General features: G+C 35.0%; 1 protein-coding gene across 1 annotated transcript in view; it reads left to right on the top strand.

Annotated features, from left to right (window-relative positions):
* Positions 1–16,382, top strand: part of mav (maverick) — a gene marked incomplete at its 5' end in the record, with an annotated part of 45,558 nt that extends 29,176 nt beyond the window's left edge. The window contains 1 exon segment of the mRNA XM_036359207.2: positions 14,229–16,382. Within this exon segment, the coding sequence (XP_036215100.2) occupies positions 14,229–15,554 (1,326 nt within the window).
* Between the last annotated feature and the right edge of the window lie 3,220 nt (positions 16,383–19,602).

The raw sequence follows: 19,602 nt of genomic DNA, 5'->3' as shown, positions 1-19,602 counted from the left end.
AATGTAAAAAAGTTTCTTAGAGTGCTGGACTTTGTATAGAGCAAAAATATCTTTCTAGGAAAAATCGCGTGAGATAAATATTAGTAGTGCAGTATCAAAAGGGCTAAAGATCCTTTTTATGTGGTAATAGATAAACTGCGACCCCATCGGTTAAAATGCTATTATCTATTATTTCAGTTTTGCGACACATTTTAATATGAAGGTCATGAGGTGAACTGTAAAATATTGTTATATACAGTGGCAAGCAAAACCGTATTATATACAGTGGCGAGCAAACACATATACATATGTGCACCAGTATACCATAGTACCTATACACCGAACAGGAAAGGAGTCATAGCAAGGATTCAATTACAGTGAAAGAGAGCAGCACCTAGGATCCAACTTTTCAGACCTGGACGGACGGAATTATATAAGTATTTTATATATTAGGCTATTTATTATTTATTAATTATGCCTAGATTAAGTAGAAAATCTGTATTACTAAGTCGTCTTTAGAATAGAAGACGTATGAGAATTCTTCGTGCAAACTCTTTATATAGAGATACTGAGCAGTCACAAGATATTGTAAGTCACGCTAATCGTAGATTAGATTCCGATGTACGTCTGTGCGATCAAATTATCAATACAAATCAACATAGAACCAGGCGGGCAAATCTCGAGGTACAGTCTTTTGAACAAAATTTAAATACTGTTCAACATAGGGCAAGACGTCTAAATCCCCAAATCCGCTCTGAAGAGCAAATAAGAAATACTCGAGGTCATAGATCTCGGCGCGAAGACCCCGAGGTTCGATCTGTTGAGCAAGTTGTAAATACTGTTAAACATAGAACAAGGTGGCAAGATCCACAAATTCGCTCTGAAGAGCAAATAAGAAATACTCGAGGTCGTAGGTCTCGTCGAGAAAATACCGAGGTACGTTATGATGGGCAAAGTAGGAACACTAGGGATCATAGAGAATTTCACGCAAGAAATCCTGAGTATAGGAATTTAGAGCGCATTCGTGATCAAATGCAAAGAGAACATGCAAGAAGAAATCCTGTAATAAGGAGAGAGGAGATTTCAAAAGCATTTATTTTTAAAATATAAATATGGACCCTACTGAAATATGTATTTGCTGTGGCGGATTATGGTTTTCACACCAAGTTCGCAAATTAAATTTCGAAACTATTGCGCAAGGTCACCCGAATGCTGCATCTGCCTTCTATTTAATGCAAAAATTTCCTTCGGAAGATGGAAATTACAATTTTTGTGCTACTTGCAAAAATGCGATTGTTAAAACGAACGTTCCAAAAATATGTTTAGCTAACGGTCTAGACTTTCCTGAAATACCGCATTGTTTGAAAAGTTTAATCCCAATTGAAGAACGTCTCATAATGCCCATATTGCCTTTTATGACAATCCGTCCGTTAGGATATCAAGGTCAGAGTTCTCTCAAAGGTGCTGTTGTTAATATACCAATTTATGTTAACAATATTGTGACATCTCTACCAAGGTCCTTTGATGAGGCTCATGTGATACAAATTCACTTAAGAAGGCGTTTGGAGTACAATCATGATAACATGATCGATACCATACGCCCCGCAAAGATTATCGTGAACACAATTTACATATTAATGAGATCTGGATTTCAGAATTTAATGACAAAGAAGAAGTTTCGTTTGTTGCATCTGCAGAGGATTCCCGATTGGTTCAATCTTTTCGTGCGGCACAAACTTCTCATGATAATCCCTCAGGTAATAATATTCCCATGGGCCTTTTACCTTCCGAGCTAAACCCAGGCGGTCAAGAAACTCTTTTGGACAATATTCCTGTAGAAAACTTGGACTATAACCGTTTAGTCATAGCGCCAGGTGAAGGACAAAGACCAATTGACATAATTCAGAAGAGTTGTCATTTGGAACAATATACGCTGGGCAGAAACGTACATGCGCTGAAACATATTGCAAAATTATACGTTCTGAAATTTTGACAGAAGAGCGTGTACCATTCCAAAGTTGTTCTAGGATTACAAAAAAATAGAACTGCTACAAATTAAGAATAGTACATCTATTTGCCTTAGAAAGTTTTCAGGCCGCAACCAAGTTACGGCAGAAAATCTATTAAACGAAAACTTTGTTCAAAACTTGATTTAACACGATGATGGTTACAAGGTTTTGAAAGGCGTTAGATCCTCTCCTGCGCACTGGGAAGCTGAGAAGAAAAAGGCAATCGCTATGATTCTCCAATTTGGGTTTCCAACCTTCTTTATCACTTTATCGGCTGCAGAATCTCAGTGGGTTGAGCTTTTGGTCATCCTCTCTAAAACTGTTGATTCTAAAGATATTTCGGAAGAGGAAGCCAACAGTTTAACAACCCAAGATAGATATCGCTTAATTCGGTCAGACGCGGTTACTTGTGCTAGACATTTTGACTACCGCTATCGACAAATTCTAAGCTTTTTAAAGATAATGCCGGCATTTTTGGAAAGCATTTTGTCACAAATTTTTACTAGAGAGTGAAGTTTCAACAGAGAGTTATTGCTACCTCATACAGAAAGAAGCCAAAACTCAGAAAGACACAAGGAAAACTTTCTTAAAATTCAAAACCTTTTGAATTCAAATATGACTACAGAAGACATTTCTAATTTAAGAGATTTTGAACATTTCCTGTCTGATAGTAGAATAAATATGTCTTTTGATGACTATAAAGATGAAGTTTAACAAAACCCAAAATTTTTCTAAAAAGAAAATTACAGGATCGTTTTATAAACGCTTATAATCCTCTGATTTTGGAACTCTATAGAGCAAATATGGATATCCAGTATATATTGTTAATATATAATTAATTATATTAACAAGTTTAACAGGGCTCTGAAATGAAGCTATATCAGAGGTAAATGCTGGAAATTATACTATTGAGCAAAAACTTAAACATATAGGTCACAAATTTATATCAGGCACAGAAATATCTGCACAAGAAGCAGTATATTGCTGCATTGGGCTCCATCTTTCGGAAGCAAGTAATGCAGAAATATTTATAAATACCTCTCGACCTGAGGAACGTGTTCGAGTGGTGAAACCTAGAGCAGAACTTCAGAACCTTTCTTCAGGTTCGACTGAAATATTCGTAGCCGGTATTTTAGACCGTTATGTTCAAAGATCCGATCAGTTAGAAACTCTTTGTTTAGCTGATTTCGCATCTAGGTATAAATATTTTAAATCTAGTAGAAGAGCACAAGATAGTGATCATGAAGAAGAAGAGAGAGAAAACGATAATTTACCAGAAAGGTTTTGTGAAAAATCGTACCAAACCTTGTTTTATATGGTATAGAAGGTTTAACCCAGATTTGGCCAGAGTTGAGTATTTCCGCGAAATGTAAATGCTTTGTTATTCTTGGCGGAATGAACAGCAAAATCTCATTGAAAACGATAATGAGCAGACTTGCATAACACATCGTATTATGATTGAGGAAAATCAAAGAAAATATGATGGTTTTGAGCAAAGAGAACTTGAAAATGTTCTAGAAAGTCTTTATAATGAAATAGACTTGGACGAAGGTGCTCAAAATGAACTACCTATCGTGGAAAATGAGTTCAGAGTGTTGGCACTTCCAGAAATAAACCCAAATATAAATTTGCTGGACTTGCATGGTGAAGATTCAACAGATAATGTCACTGAATCTGATTGCAATATTAGACTTATTAAACACCCCCTTTAATTCCAGTTGAGGAATTATTTTCTTTAGTTCAAAGTCTAAATACTAAGCAAAGAACCTATTTGACACATTTGATGCACCACCTAAAAACAAATCTCCCATTTTATGAGTTCATTGGCGGCGGTGCAGGTGTAGGAAAGAGTCGTTTGATATCTGCAATATATCAAGCTCTTAACCATCGTTACAATTCTACACCTGGATCCAATCCAAGTCCCTTAAAAGTTCTTCTTTGCGCACCTACGGGTAAAGCAGCATTCGGAATAGGTGGAATGACCCTTCATTCAATATTGTCTTTACCTGTTAATCAGTTAAATAGAGAGTTGAGGCCACTTAGCAATGACACAGTTAATTCATTGTATTCCAGATTTATCGATTTAAAATTAATCATAATTGATGAAATATCGATAGTAGGTGCTCGTATGTTTAGCTCTGTTGATACGAGATTAAAACAAATTTTCAAAACAGTGGTATACCGATCATAGTGTTTGGTGATTTGAAGCAACTCTCACCTGTTGGAGATAGGTGGATATTCTATCCTAATCCTAATGATGCATACAGCACTTTAGTTGGTTCCCCTTTGTGGGAGTTATTTAAATACTTTGAATTAACACAGATAATGAGACAACGGGAGGATCAAGTATTTGCAATTGAATTAAATAATTAGGCATCTGGTACTATGACAAATGAGGACATATCACTCATTGAAACTCGAGTAGTTAATTTCGAAGAAGTTCCCGATGATGCCATACATTTATTTTGGTCCAATGAAGAGACAAATAATTTCAATGCCCTTAAGCTCAGTGGAATTCCAACTGAAGCTATCCTTTCAACTGCAAAAGACTCAGTTAAAGGAATTAGTATAATTGAAAATGATAATATTTTGGAAAAGTTTAAAATTTTCAAAACTTCTGAAACGCAGGGACTGCCCTATGAATTGACACTAAAAACATCCGTAAAATATATGATTACAGTGAATATAAACACGTGTGATGGCTTGGTTAATAGGGCAGCTGGACATCAAATTTTATGCCATAATGTTCAGAGTCTTCATGGTCACATTAATGACCGACTGTTTGATGCTGTCTTCAGATATTTTATGTTTTGTAGGATTTACTCCAACTAACGAGCTGAGGATAGATAGCACGGAAACAAGCAACAGAAATAAACGGGGCATTATAATATATGCAAAGCATAGTATTGCTAGCTCTGTAGAACCAAAGGCTGTAAAGAAAATTTATTCAGGCCGAAAGTTTTAGAAGCGGTTTTGTTTAAATGTTTCAGTAATTATATTCTGGTTCTATACAGAAATTCAGCTTTCTCTGTCAGACATTTAATTGTAGAGCTTCAGGAAGTCCTCACTTCTGAGTTATGCAATCAAAATGTGCTAATTGTTGGAGATTTCAACATTTGTTTAATGTCTACAGGGAGTTCAATAGAAAATCTGCTCCAAGAAAAAAACTTAAGTTCCCTGCTTGGTGTAGAATATTAAACTACACCTGCCGGTACACAAATTGATTGGGCATTTTCAAACATGGATCCTTCCCATGTTAATGCAATTACTTTTGAGACAGTACACATCTATCATGACAGTATTTGTGTCTCTATTTCCAACTAAAGTTTTCAGACTTATTCCAATAGTTCTTAATTTTTTTTTTAAAATATATATTAAGAAATGCTATAGAAATTTTGACAGTAGTTTTTAAGACAAATATGTAAATAATCTAACTAAGAAAATTTAAATTATATGTATAATTTGTTATTATATAAGACATTATTGTATATATATTTGATAGAAATTAAATAGTATAAGAAGAAAAGAAATATAATCTGGATATATGCATAAGAATCTATATAAAAATTTATATTTAATATTGTAAATATTATATATTGTACAAATTAATATAATAATATAATTTTTAAAGTTGTTAATATTTATTATTTTTAAGCTAAACATGTATAATAATATCGATAAAATAAATAAAAAATGTTACTCATTGTCAAAAAACGATTTATTTTCATACTCCTCAATACAGTTGTAATTCATTCTATATAAAATAAATTATAAGCGTATACAACAAAACACAAGAACGATTGTTCTAATTATTAAAATATATAAAGAAATCTCAAACGAGTATACCATTTGACTATGCGAGAGTATAAAATGTTCGGTTGCATCCGAACTTAGCCCTTCCTTACTTTTTATACTCTCGCAACCTGTTTCTACAGAGTATAATAGTTTTGTTCACCTAATGGTTGTTTGTATCACCTAAAATTAATCGAGTTAAATATAGGGTTATATATATATAAATTATCAGGATGAAAAGACGAGTTGAAATCCGGGTGACTGTCTGTCCGTCCGTCCGTCTGTCCGTCTGTGCAAGCTGTAACTTAAGTACAAATTGAGATAACTTTATGAAACTTGGTACGCATGTTTCTTGATACCGATACGATGGTTGGTGTTGCAGATGGGCGTAATCGGACCACCGCCACGCCCACAAAACGCCATTAATCAAAAACAAATAAATTGCCATATTTAAGCTCCACAACAACATACAAGACTCTTATTTAGTATACAGGATCACATTAGGGAGGGGCATCTGCAGTTTAAATTTTTAAAGTGTGCATGGTCCCGCCCCTAATAGATTTAATGGGCATATCTCCTATACCACTGAAGCCATAATAAAAAGAATTTACTGAGAACAAATGTTTTTAGCATCTCTATCGACGTTGTGAAAATTAGTGAAATCGGGTGACAACCCCGCCCACTCCCTATATAATGGTACTGTTAAAAACTACTAAAAGCGCGATAAATCAAGCAGTAAACAACCAAGAGGCATTAAATTATTATCTCTGGGATGGTATGAGATGACTTTATAGAAACCACGTTCAAAATTAGTCAGTGGGCGTGGCACCGTCCACTTTGAGGTGAGAACCCATATCTTGGGATCTGCTTAACCGATTTCAACCAAATTCGGTACAAAATATTCTTCTCATATTTCTATATTATAGTACGAAAATGGGCGAAATCGGATTACACGCCTATTTCCCATATAACAGCATTTTAAATTCCTTCTGATATTTTCACTTTCCAGTATGCAAATCAAGCAACAATGATTATATCGGCGTAAAACTTTAAGTGAATAATGTTTAAGCCCCTAGGTACTGAATATGTGGACCCCAGTGCCTATAGCTGACTTTTTACCGAAAATATCGGTCAACATAGAACAAGGCGGCAAGATCCACAAAAAAATCTAAAACGAGTATACCATTTGACTTTGCGAGAGTATAAAATGTTCAGTTACATCCGAACTTAGCCCTTTCTTACTTGGTTTTTGTAAATATCTCATTAATTGTGAAATGAACAGTAAGCTGATCTAAAAATTTTCAGTATGTTGGTAGACAAATCAGCAGCTTCTTGCAGTGCAGTTTCTTCAAGACTATATTGTATAATTACAATTACGGTACATCGACAGATGGTAATATTCATTTAAACTTAGATTGTCGCCAATTAAAGAAGAGATGTGTCATAATAATTTTAAAACCAAAATTACCTATTTAACAAGTATAAGTTTACAAGATTATTAAAGACGTAAAAATTCGTGCATTTTTATCAGCGCTACTTATGTATACATAGAACATATGTACAAGGCGCGTTCCAAAGTAAACAGTAAAAAAGTAACAAAGTAAACTTTAGTGGCGCCATCTATATGTCGACTAGTGCATTAGAATCTGCTATCCTTTATCGACTTCCAGTTCATGATATTTCATCTATTGGAAGTGAAGTTATTGCGTTTTAAGTGTCAGTATGTTTTTGTCATCGGTGCAAAAATGAGCTTCGAACAAAGAGCCAACATTAAATTTTGTTTTAAAATTGGTAAAACTTTTACCGAAACGTTTCAATTGATGAAACAAGTTTATGGCGATGATTGCCTATCCCGTAGCAGAGTGCACAAGTGGTTTCAACGTTTTCAAAGTGGTCGTGACGACATAAATGAGAAATAAGCCGAAACCCAAAAAATCGCGCCTGGAGAAGTCAAAAGTAAAGACAATGCTGATCTGTTTTTATGATTCCAAGGGTATTGTTGTCCACAAAGAATTTGTTTCACCCGACCAAAACGTTAATGTGGTATTCTACCTTGGAGTTTTGAAGCGTTTGGTGCGCCGTAATCGACGTGTTCGGCCCGAATATCGCGAAGATGAAAGTTGGCGTTTGTTGCACGGTAATGCGCCGTCTCATCGATGGACACTTGTGGCCGACTATTTGACCAAAAATCACATTTTAACAATCAACCACTCCCCCTATTCACCTGATATGGCACCGTGCGACTTCTACCTTTTCGGAAAATTGCATTTGCCGATAAAAGGAAAGCGTTATACAGACGTGGAGGCCATTTAAAAGGCTTGCACCGGCATACTGGCGGCCATACCGGGCAACGAGCTAAAACACTCGTTCAACATGCTTTTGGACCATGCAAAAAGCTGTATTAAAGCAGAAGGAGACTATTTTGAATAAAATTAATTGATTTTGTCGATAAAACCATTTGTTCTGTCTTTTTTTTCAAAAGTCCTGTTTACTTTGGAACGCACCTTGTATGTACGTATGGTATATATGTATGTGGTATATTGGCTTATTAATATACGTCTGGGTGACATGATAGCCAAAATCCAACTGACATGCTTAGCTTAGGATTTAATATCTTATATGCGTATTTAGGTAACGGTGATCAGCATCAGGTGAAGATGCTCTTAATGTGTAATGCATTATTATGATAGTTTAATTAACGTATGTAAGAGAGATAGCAGTATTGTAACTCTTAGGATAACATAACCCTTAGTTGTACTAATATAAATGAATTTAATATTAACCTGTGAATGCATGAAATAAATAAATTTAAAGATATGTTTAATGTGGGTGTCGCCACATATCTATGTACATACATTATGGATTTGTAGTTAATTACAAACATTATTTCATTAGTTGTAATATAACAGACAATATAAGACCAAAAGGCTTTACTTTAACATATCAAACAATTTACATTTTGAAATGATACACACATCCGCATGTTTTAATATCACGCGCTAATATAAAGAGCATATTTCCAAAGACGACAAAGTTACTTTATTTTTTCCAGTTACTTGCACTTTTTGAAGTAAAACTTCTAATGAGAGTTTGGAAATGGTTGCGTTGAACGTGGTTAAAGTGTATGTGAAGCATCACATACATCCATACCTACCAGCAAAATTATCAAGCGCATTTGTTCAACCGCGCAGCAGAGCAAGAAATCCCGAACCACCACTAAAATTTTCGTTCCGCTATTCTATTAATATCTTGTTACTGTGTAATTCTCAACTACTTTAAACAAGTTGTAGTATAAGAGGCTGCGTGTGTGCTGGAAAAAGCAAACACCGGAGCGAAGCTTATTAGCTTAAACACAATACGGGCGACGACGAATATTCGTCGAACTCGGCGACGCCGTCGGTGACAATAACACACGATTGTATATGAAGATTAACACAATACGCGACGCCGGCGAATTTCGCCCACCATGACGATTTTTGAGATAGAGCTATTTTTAATTTTATCGCCGACCGCGGCGGCAAAAACGGCATCACCATATCAAGGACAGATTATTTTCAGTAAAATTATTAAGGATTTTCAAAAAGAATGTAAGAAAATGTCTGCGTTGGCATTATTAAAATTGTTTATGTATGGTTTCGTCATTTATTGTGATATTTTTGAGCGCTGAATATACACTAACTTGCGACGAAAATCGTCGGTATTGTGTTTTACACGGCGGCAACACTCGGTGAAAATCCGTTCGACGGCGTCGCCGAGTACGACGAATATTCGTCGTCGCCCGTATTGTGTTTAAGCTATATGGTGGAAACAGTCACCGACGAAAAACCATTGACCGAATCAGCTGATACGACCTATCTTGTAAGAGATGGACACAGACCACCACTTCTACCGTACAGTAGGATATCCGCGAAGTTTGGATTATTTCCGTAGAAACGAGTAAGCTGATTGCTTTCTTGAAACGCATGGTTGCCAGTCTCTATATTTTGTAGTAATTAAAAAAAAAAGTTTGATATATTTGAAATATTCTTAAACTAACTCAATATCACAGTCGAATACATTTATTTATAAATAGGTAGACTATTTTTAAAAATTGAATTTAAATTTAAAGCTTTTACATTATGAAAAATTATAATTACAAAACTAAATGTGTGAAAGATCGTATAAAAAAATTGAACAATGAAAACAAAAGAGAACAACAGATTTCTACGTTGCCACTACGGGCATAACTTTTGGCAAATTTGGTTTGATACGGGCGGTAAGTACTAAAGTACGGAATGCTAGTGACTGTTTCCAGCATTAGCTATTGCACACTGAGTTGACCTTTGCAATTAGTCCTAATGCGGATAACTCGTGAGTGTAATTTTTGGAAGCCGAAAATGGCGTTCGCGTCGTCTACTGATAAATACAATTTGTGTGGTTTTTGAAGATGTTGGCGGATTTATTGATTTTTATAAAAAAGTAAACAATATTTCAAGAAAAACCTAAAAGTATTAATGAACAAACGCAAGATTCATATTCATACACCCATCTTTAAAACATATGGCAATGGCATAAATTAAAATTCGTATGTAGTGGGATTTCCTTTTTATAGACAAGAGCACGACTTTACGGCAGCAGGCTTGCAGATGTCCCAGTCGCTAAATTAAAACCATTTCAAATTTTGCCTACGAAAACGGGCAGCTGTAGTGTTGCCGCTAATATGTGAAATGTAAAAAATTGAAAGATTTAGCAAATCGAATGTTATTTTACCAACAGAAGCATAAAATAACACTGATAATGTAATAACAAATAATAATTGAAAACAAATTAATGAAATAGGTCGAATAGGTTTTGCACAAAAAACTTCACTGTGAACAAAATATTTAAATTTCATTGACGCTAAAGGTTTTAGTATGGCAACAACGATATTGCGTACATCAGCTGTTGAATATGTCGCTGACATCTTCAAAATGTTCAAGAAGCTGGCTTCAAGACGACATTTGCCGACTTAGAAAATTTCGCTGTCGTGTCGTGCCGTCGACTTTGTGTGCTGTCTAAATAACTGTGCCCATATGAACGTGTGTATGTTAATATATGAAAGATGCTGCCTGTCGCTTGTCGTTGTTGCATATAATTAAAATGTGTGAAAAAGAGGCTACAGGGGACGCAGTGAAGTCGAGGTTACGTGAAGGTACGTTACTGTTGATTTGGGGATTGTTTGTTTCGTGTTTAAATTTACAATTTCGCGAAAAAGATATTGTCATGCTCCACAATGATAACAATAATTTTAAAATAATTTCATGGGAGAGATGAGGTAGCAATCCCCAGTACTTCCACAGCTCAATGTTATCGTGATTACAGAGCATGAAAGCGAGCAGAGATGGATAAAGCGTTGTCAAATGCGGTAACTAGTAAGCAGGAAATTTAATTTTCACATTAGATAAACAAGTTTTCGACTTTAATAACTCGAAAAAATACTTTTCGATAATAGTATTTAATTGTCAAAGTTTTCGTAAGCACGCCAATGATTTTACCGGCAGATTCTTCTAATATACGAATATTTTAATTGGGGACTTATGTTACTTATACGTTTATGAGCGATGAAGAACCTCCTGTACAAGTACCAAATTTTGAATTTGTTGCGAGATTTCATCGTAAAGAAATTCGAAATTCAGATGCTGCCATCTTTCGTACTGACAAGGACAGATATTACGTTGTTACTCCTTTTTTGCGAATAAAAGATCCTTACTCAAGTGTGACTGATGTCACGGTATCAACATCAGCAATAATTGGGGACTTATGTGCAGTAGAGTGTAAAATCAACCCCAACGATAACAATAGTAAGACATTAATTCTAATAGCTATTTATCTATCAAATGCTTCAATGAGGGATATCAAATTATTCTTCGGAACAGCTTTGTTGCCATTGTTGAATTTAGGTTCACAAGTTCTGGACGATGTTATTGTTTTTTTTTATCAATTTAAGTTTTAAAACAATGGTTAAGGTGCTAAATCAAGCGCTATCCGGTATTTAAAATCTTTTGCATTTTATAGAACTAAATCATGTGAAATACGTCGAAATGTCTGCGAAGCTATTACGAGTATTATAAATGTTTTCAATTTGGCGAAATTGTGAACCAATTTTCCGTAGTTTATAGTCAGTCGAACTTACTCTGAATTTAGAATATCGCTCACATTTTTCCTCTTACGTTAATATTATTATACACTTGTACTAGGCGCCCTCCGCTGCGCTCCGGGACGCTCGCTTCGCTCGCTCGCCTACGTCCGCCCCCCGCCGAGCGCGAGCTAGCTCACTCTTATGTTAGTTGATTCTCGACAGCAGCAGAAAACTTTTATATATAATAGAGAGATTGGCATAAATCAGGGATTACTTCTTTGCTTGATTCAGTAAAATCATATTTGTATACCTATGTGGAGATTTTTCTCCATGGCTTTATAAATTTTTCTGACTAAATATCATTATGTTAAATAAAATTAATTTAAATTAGATATTCGACGTATTGCCCGAGATATGTATATCAACCGGCGAAATAGAAGTCCTAATATGCGGCGAAAGAATCCATATTTGGAATTTCGGAACAAAACGTGCAACATGCTAGCTTTTTCAAACTATGCTTATAATGCTTCAAACAGTCACCGACACTCCTCCCGCCTGTATCAAACCAAATTTGTCAAAAGTTATGCTCGTAGTTGCAACGCAGAAATCAGTTGTTAATTTTTCATTTCACTAATGTTGCCATTGTTCTATTGTATACACAATTTTTCAAAATATAAAAGCTCAAAACTAAAATCCAACCATTAGAAATAGTCTACCTATTTATAAATAAATGTTCGACTGTGGTTTTGAGTTATTTTAGGAATATTTCAAATATATTCAAGTTTATTATTAATTACTACAAAATATCGAGACTGGCAACTCTGCGTTGCAAGAGATTGCTCTCTCACTCTCAGCTTACTCGTTTATACTGAAAAAAATCCAATTTTCACGGATATCCTACCGTACGGTCTGTAGAAACGGACGGCAGGGATAATGGGATGCCCAACTCTTTCCAGTGTGAGAGCGCCTCAAAATTAGCGTTTTTTACAACATTTTCCATTGTAGCCAGATCGGACAAAATAATAATTTTTGGGAATTTAAATTAAAATACCCATAATTTATAAAGATTAAATATTATTATACATGTATCCGTTAAACATATGCAGAAACTTTTTATACTCTTTTTTTGTGATTTTGTGGTATATTAAACAATTGATTTTTGAGCTTTCAATACGTAATCAAAAGAATAAATGTATTAGCTCTCAATTAATAAATGTTTTTAAAAATTTTCAATTGAAAATCAATACCACTTAGCATGACATCATAAAAGATATCATCACATACATTTCAATTTCGCGTTTTCTTTCATTTTCATTGTTTTCCAATTTTTGTTAGTAATCTTCAACAGCAGCACAAATCTCTCTGTTTACATATTTTTCTGTAGGATTTTAATCTGGCTGTCCCTCTTTTTTCAATTGCTAAACGTCAGACCTACTGAACTTTGACAGTTGCTTGAGTTCAGTAGGTTTTGACGTTTATCAATTGCGCTCTCGTTTCCAGTGATAGACGAGTTGGGCATCTCTTTATCTCTGCGGACGGTATAAGCGGTGGTGAGTGTTCATTTACATTGCACCCTCAAAGGATAGGTCGTATCAGTTGATTCGGACCACGGATTTGCGTCGATGATTGTTTGAACTATAAGCCATCATGAATTGCTATAAATCAAACTCGTTAAAATTGCTTTGTGGGATAACATTATCCATCCAAATAATTTTGACTACACCACGTCAATTATCCAGTTGCTAAACTGTTTCGCATGACAACTAATGAATGCCATATACTTAATTTTATGTTTCTGGAATATTTGTTCAGTGAGTTATTGCTTCTTAGGTTAGCTGAAGTTATACTGGTCGCTGTCTCGCCATACATAAAACTACTGGTCCTTACTAATGCCAGATGAAGGTTCTGTTTAGTTGGAGCTGAACGTTTTTAGCTTTTTAATTCAAGGCAGTCTGATAACTGAATAATCGATTGCATGGGAGATATGTGATTTAGTTGTCCGATCTGGCCGATTCCGATGATCAATAAAATGTCAAAATGCACCTATGTAATAAATTTCATTCGGATATCACAAAAACTGACGAAGAAATTAGTAATATTCTCTTAGGCAAAGTTCTTTAAAATGATCCGTAGAACATTTCCCGCAAACGCGATTATTCCGTTTTTTTGGCTCCCACTTTAATGTATGTATTTACTATAGAAAATAGTTATGAGAAATCAATGTCCTCTAATCAAATATAGCACTTGCAAAGCCTTATCATCAACAGAAATGCACACAAAAAAATGTAAATAAATGCTCCTAGCAATATTTATTTGACGATGTTTGAAATTGACATTTTTTACCATTTTAGGTTAACATAAGTCAGCGTGAGTATGTTACAAAGTATCGGGAATATTTGCGGCGGGTGCACGATCGCAAGCGCCGGGAGCTAGCTGAATCAACATATGCTATTGGAAATACAGCTGAGTGGGAGTTAGAAAGCGTCCCGTTACGTATTGTCAGCATTGCTCCAAATGTCACGAAATACGAGACTTATTTGCGGCGAAAACGTAACATACAACACTTTTTAGATAACTTCCACCAAACAAAAGATGGGGTTACCGATGTTGAAACAGTTACTAATCATTTCGTATTACCACGCAAGCAGCGGAACAATGACCGCATGTTTCGGCAAAAACAAACTACTATGATTTTACATTTTGCCCTAGAGACAAATGCTGCTCAATTGCAACCCGGCGATGTCGAAGAGGCCAACATTCGGCTTATGTTAATATACAGCTCGGCTTTAGCAGTCAAGCCCAATAAGAAAAAGCAGAAATTTAAAAATCGATCCTGTGGCAACAGCGTAGAAAAAAGTGGTAAACGCCTTGCTAACTCCACGGTGGCCAATGATAAACAGAAACATGTTTTAAATTTGAAGGTATATCAACGTTTGGGAAATGGTAAACGCGTGTGTCTCGATAGCTCTAAGTTGAACGTCGAGATAGATCAGAGCCGCAGAGATGATACTCATAGCCAATGGCTGCAGTTTGATGTGACAAAAGCTGTAGAGACATGGTTACGCGAGCAGCATTCTAATCTTGGCTTGGAAGTGCAGTGTGATAATTGCCAACGTGTTGGTGCCCGTATACTAAACGACATATCGTCGCCCACTAATGTAGACGATATGGACGCCGCTGGTACACAATTAATGCCAATTTTGAATATAATTGGTCGTCTTGGCGTGTCATACAAAGAAATCAGAACCAACAAACATTCAAATTCCGCTGAGGAGGCACATCACCATCACAATGTGGCCACATTTTCTAATGGCCGACAACGCCCCAATGGTGCTATTGCCAATCATTCTTGCCATAAAGGCAGTCAACGATGCTGTAGGCACACAATGGAAGTAATATTTAAGGAAATCAAAGGTTTTGAATTTATTATTCAGCCAAAGGTATTCGATGCTGGGTATTGTCATGGCCGTTGTCCACCGCGATATAATCCCGCTCACCATCACGCCATGTTGCAGAGCCTTATATGGAAGCAAAATCGCGAGCGCGCACCTCGTCCCTGTTGTGCGCCTTCTAAACTAGTCGAACTCGAAGTATTACATGTGGACGAGAAAGACAGCGAAAAACTGAGGATTTCCACGTGGACAGACATGCGAGTGGTCGAATGTGCTTGCTCATGAACGTCACAGCCACTACAGCGACACCGTTTCGGCTATTCCTCCAGCAACAACTGTCTATTGGCCGGTAAGACCACAATTGTGTGATAGCGAAATGAGTTCTATAGTATTTAATATTGCGTATTTATTTATACAACACATATACACATACATATACTAAGACAGATGTCTACCCAACATCAACGGTCTAAATATTTATTCATATCGAATCAAATATACATAAGCATATATATTTAATTTTTTATACAAAAGATGTTTTTACATTATCTAAGTTTTTGTCTTAAAGTAACATATTTCGTTGCCTTAGTTTGCAAACGCTTACCACTTCCACTTTAATCAAAATTGAGAATTGCGCTGATAATATCTCAACTCTAAACACATCATTATCATAAACGTTGGTGGAATGCCGAACTTACTTGTTGTTATGGAAAGGAATCCAAATGCAAAACAAAAAAATCACAAATTTATTTCCCGCCTATAAGAAATGGTTTAAGCTCGTTTGCACACTAAGCGAACGATATGTACCATACATGTACATACACATGTGTGTGTCTGTACCTTTATAGTAAATAAACGCAAAAAGTCATGACCGTTGTTAAGCCAAATAAACAGCCTGAAATGCCAATGTGTTCGGATTTATGCTTGGAAAAAATAAAATATGTATGTATGTAGTTTTACACACATTTGGTCCTCTAAACGACACATACACTTTTTCTCAGGGTGATACTAATAAATGTTAGATACACATATTTGTATCCCATATTTTGTATAATTTTTTATACAACGGCAAATGCTAATAACAATAAAATAAAATAAAGTTATAATATTTTCCGTAAAGTGTTTCATTTGTTGTATAAATGTGAATGGTAAGTTATACGAAGAGCTGATAAAGCGAAGAAGTACAAATATTTGGGTTAAGTAACGGTAATAACATTTTGTGTTACTATTAGGGTAGACAGTAGCTCCAATTTATTTCATGTTTTAAATATCGATCTTACCGTTTACAACGTCGCCTTTGCGGTTGTCGTAGAGCATTCTTGCAATTGCGGATCAGTGTTGTCAGATCTGCCGCATTGTGAATCTGCTCAGCGAGGGGAAAGCGGTGGGACAGGGCGTTCAAAAATCCGGAAAATATTTTCTATATAAAACGACGTCAGGGCACTATTTATGTACAACACAGAATAAGCAATTTCATTAAAGCAAAGCATGTCTGCATGAGAAAAATATATGAAGAAAAATTCACTCATGAAAAAGGAATCCAGTAACTTCGAATGTCATCTGCATGTTATTTTTTTATTTTAGATTTAGCTTCTGAAAAAAATTAAAACACTAAACCAACCAACAGATTTATCATCGACTAAGTCGATTATCAAGCATAAAACTGAAGAATAATCACTGCTTCACAAGGGTTGATTGATTTTTGTCGTCTGACAGAAAATCATGTTCAAAATTGTTCGAGTAAACGTTTTTCATTTTATAAGTTGCAAATTTTTGTTAATCAGTTTCAGTTCTTGAAAATGCCAAAAAAAATAAAATTTTGAAACTAAACCATGTCTGCCATTAATATATTTTATTCCTTATAGTATTTGAAGCTTATATTTATCACGGCAGACACCTACATTGCGTACAAACATCAGCCCAAGACTAAATATCAGCAACCACCCGGCCTGCTACTATGTATAGTATTTCTTGTTTTATATTAACATATGTTACTTGTTATTTACTTTAATAGAAATTAATATTTTTTTGAAGTCTGTATACTTAATTTTACAAATTAGATGAAAAAATATCAGATTTTTTACACTAAAATCATAAATATTAAGGTATACTGTTGATAACAAAAAATTGAAGAAATGTAATGGGCTCTTAAAAGTTGTTGATAAAGCTCGCTTTTACACGGTGGTATTGAGCTTGCATCGAAGTTTTTAATTTTTTTTATAAAATTTTCATTGACGTCGGAAGCTTTATAGTTGCTTATAAATAATTGGTACCTATTATAGGTATATTGGTTGGTATTAACGTCAACACTTTTTTTGGCATTATATATTTGGCAAGTGAATCGTTGAATAATATTAAATAATTTTTCTAGCTGGTCCTTTGTTAGATTTGCTTCACCTAAAGCAGAAAATGTTTCTTGATACTCAATGCTTTTTTTCAGCAAAGTAAAAGGTCTCTTTATTCGGTCGTTTGTTGGAAATTTCCATTGATCACATCATTGATCTTGAAAAAGTGGTATCATATCCAATAACTCTGGTACCTCTAGCATAATGTCATCTAGATGGTGGTTTCTGCAAAACTGACAAATCTGTACTTGTGAAATGTCTTGAACCTGATATTGAGGAAGAACCACCACAGAAAACAGATATATTCTTGATTGATGGATTTTTCATCTCGACAACACGTATGTCTTCAAATGGTTTGATGGTGATCAGCTTCCAAATCTAGTGAGTGACTTTGTTACTGATGTCCCTGGTAAGTTGATAAAAAATACATACTTTTTTTATCAATTATTTACGGATGGGCTTACAATCTACTTAGTTTTTTTTACCGAACGAGAGATGTGACTCCGATGAAGATGAATAATGAACAAACATAAAAAAAAAATACAATAAATATTAGAAATATTTTTTGTTATCAGCAGTATACTTTAATATTTATGATTTTAGTGTAAAAAATCTGATATTTTTTCATCTAATTTGTAAAATTAAGTATACAGACTCCAAAAAAATATTAATTTCTATTAATATAGTGTTAAAGTAAATAACAAGTAACTTATATTAATGTAAAACAAGCAATACTATACATAGTAGCAGGCCGGGTGGTTGATGATATTTAGTCTTGGGCTGATGTTTGTACGCAATGTAGGTGTCTGCCGTGATAAATATAAGCTTCAAATACTATAAGGAATAAAATATATTAATGGCAGACATGGTTTAGTTTCAAAATTTTATTTCTTTTGGTATTTTCAAAACTGTCTGCCAAAAGGTTGACAGCGCGATAACTGTCTGCCATTGGTATTTTCCGCTAGTAATAATATTATATTTTCAAATTTCAAAACGGCAGACGTGGTCAAATAGATTTGTAATCAGCAAAAAATGTATACCTGCGCACTACCTGCGTCCGCCACTTTGCGCTTAGTGATCTCATTTAGGGTAGGTATATATAGGTACATATATAGGTATCTGCCCATGGGCTCTTAGACTAAAACGTTCTTATTGACAAAATGGAAGTCCAAACGGACTGGCATATCGCGGAATCAGATCCATTGAAAGAGTGCAAGAAAGTGTGAGAAAGATAGGAGACAAGGGAGCAAGCGAAAGGAAGGAAGGTCAAAGTCCGACCGTTCCCACGACAGTCGGGTCTACGTAACCGTTCAGTTCTCTTAATCAATCAAGTATATAATTTTTTTCTATCTTCGCTTGTTAAAAAGAGAACCTTACTTTTTCTTCCGAATTCATTTTATATAAAGAAAATAAGAAAATATTAATATTTTATATAAAGAAAATAAAAAAGAAAAAAGACAAGATACGTTTGAAATCCGGAAGAATCATAAAATCGGGGTATAAATCCGTACGAGCTGTTGCAGGCTCAAAAAAACCAGAAAATTCCGCGGATATGGCAGCGGTGTTGTAGATAAATAAACTCTTTAAGTAATGTTGAACTAATTTTTCTACTCCCACAAGATGTTGCTACAGAGTATAATAGTTTTGTTCACCTAACGATTGTTTATAGCACCTTAAAATTCTCGAGATAGATATAGAGTTATATATACGGAAATTGTTTAATCAAGGACGCCTCTTTCTCTGTTCGTTCACCCCTCCATCTATACTTGATGGCATCTGGTACACCTAGTCGAAATCAGACTACAATTATTCAAGAAGCCATATACCTATTTTTTAGCCCCTCCGATTTTAATTCGGACAAAGAGTGTTAATTGTTTTAAAGACTTGAAATAAGATACAATTGTTTATAAAAAACGTAAGGCATGGACGCTGCTCGAAACGAAGCTTTGTGAAAAAAATTATTTCTCCACCAATGAAAAAAACGCAAC

The sequence above is a fragment of the Bactrocera oleae genome, chromosome X (genome assembly GCF_042242935.1).
Source record: "Bactrocera oleae isolate idBacOlea1 chromosome X, idBacOlea1, whole genome shotgun sequence".
Classification (NCBI taxonomy): domain Eukaryota; kingdom Metazoa; phylum Arthropoda; class Insecta; order Diptera; family Tephritidae; genus Bactrocera; species Bactrocera oleae.
The sequence above is the reverse complement of the archived record's forward strand: the minus strand, read 5'-3'. Positions and strand labels throughout refer to the sequence as shown.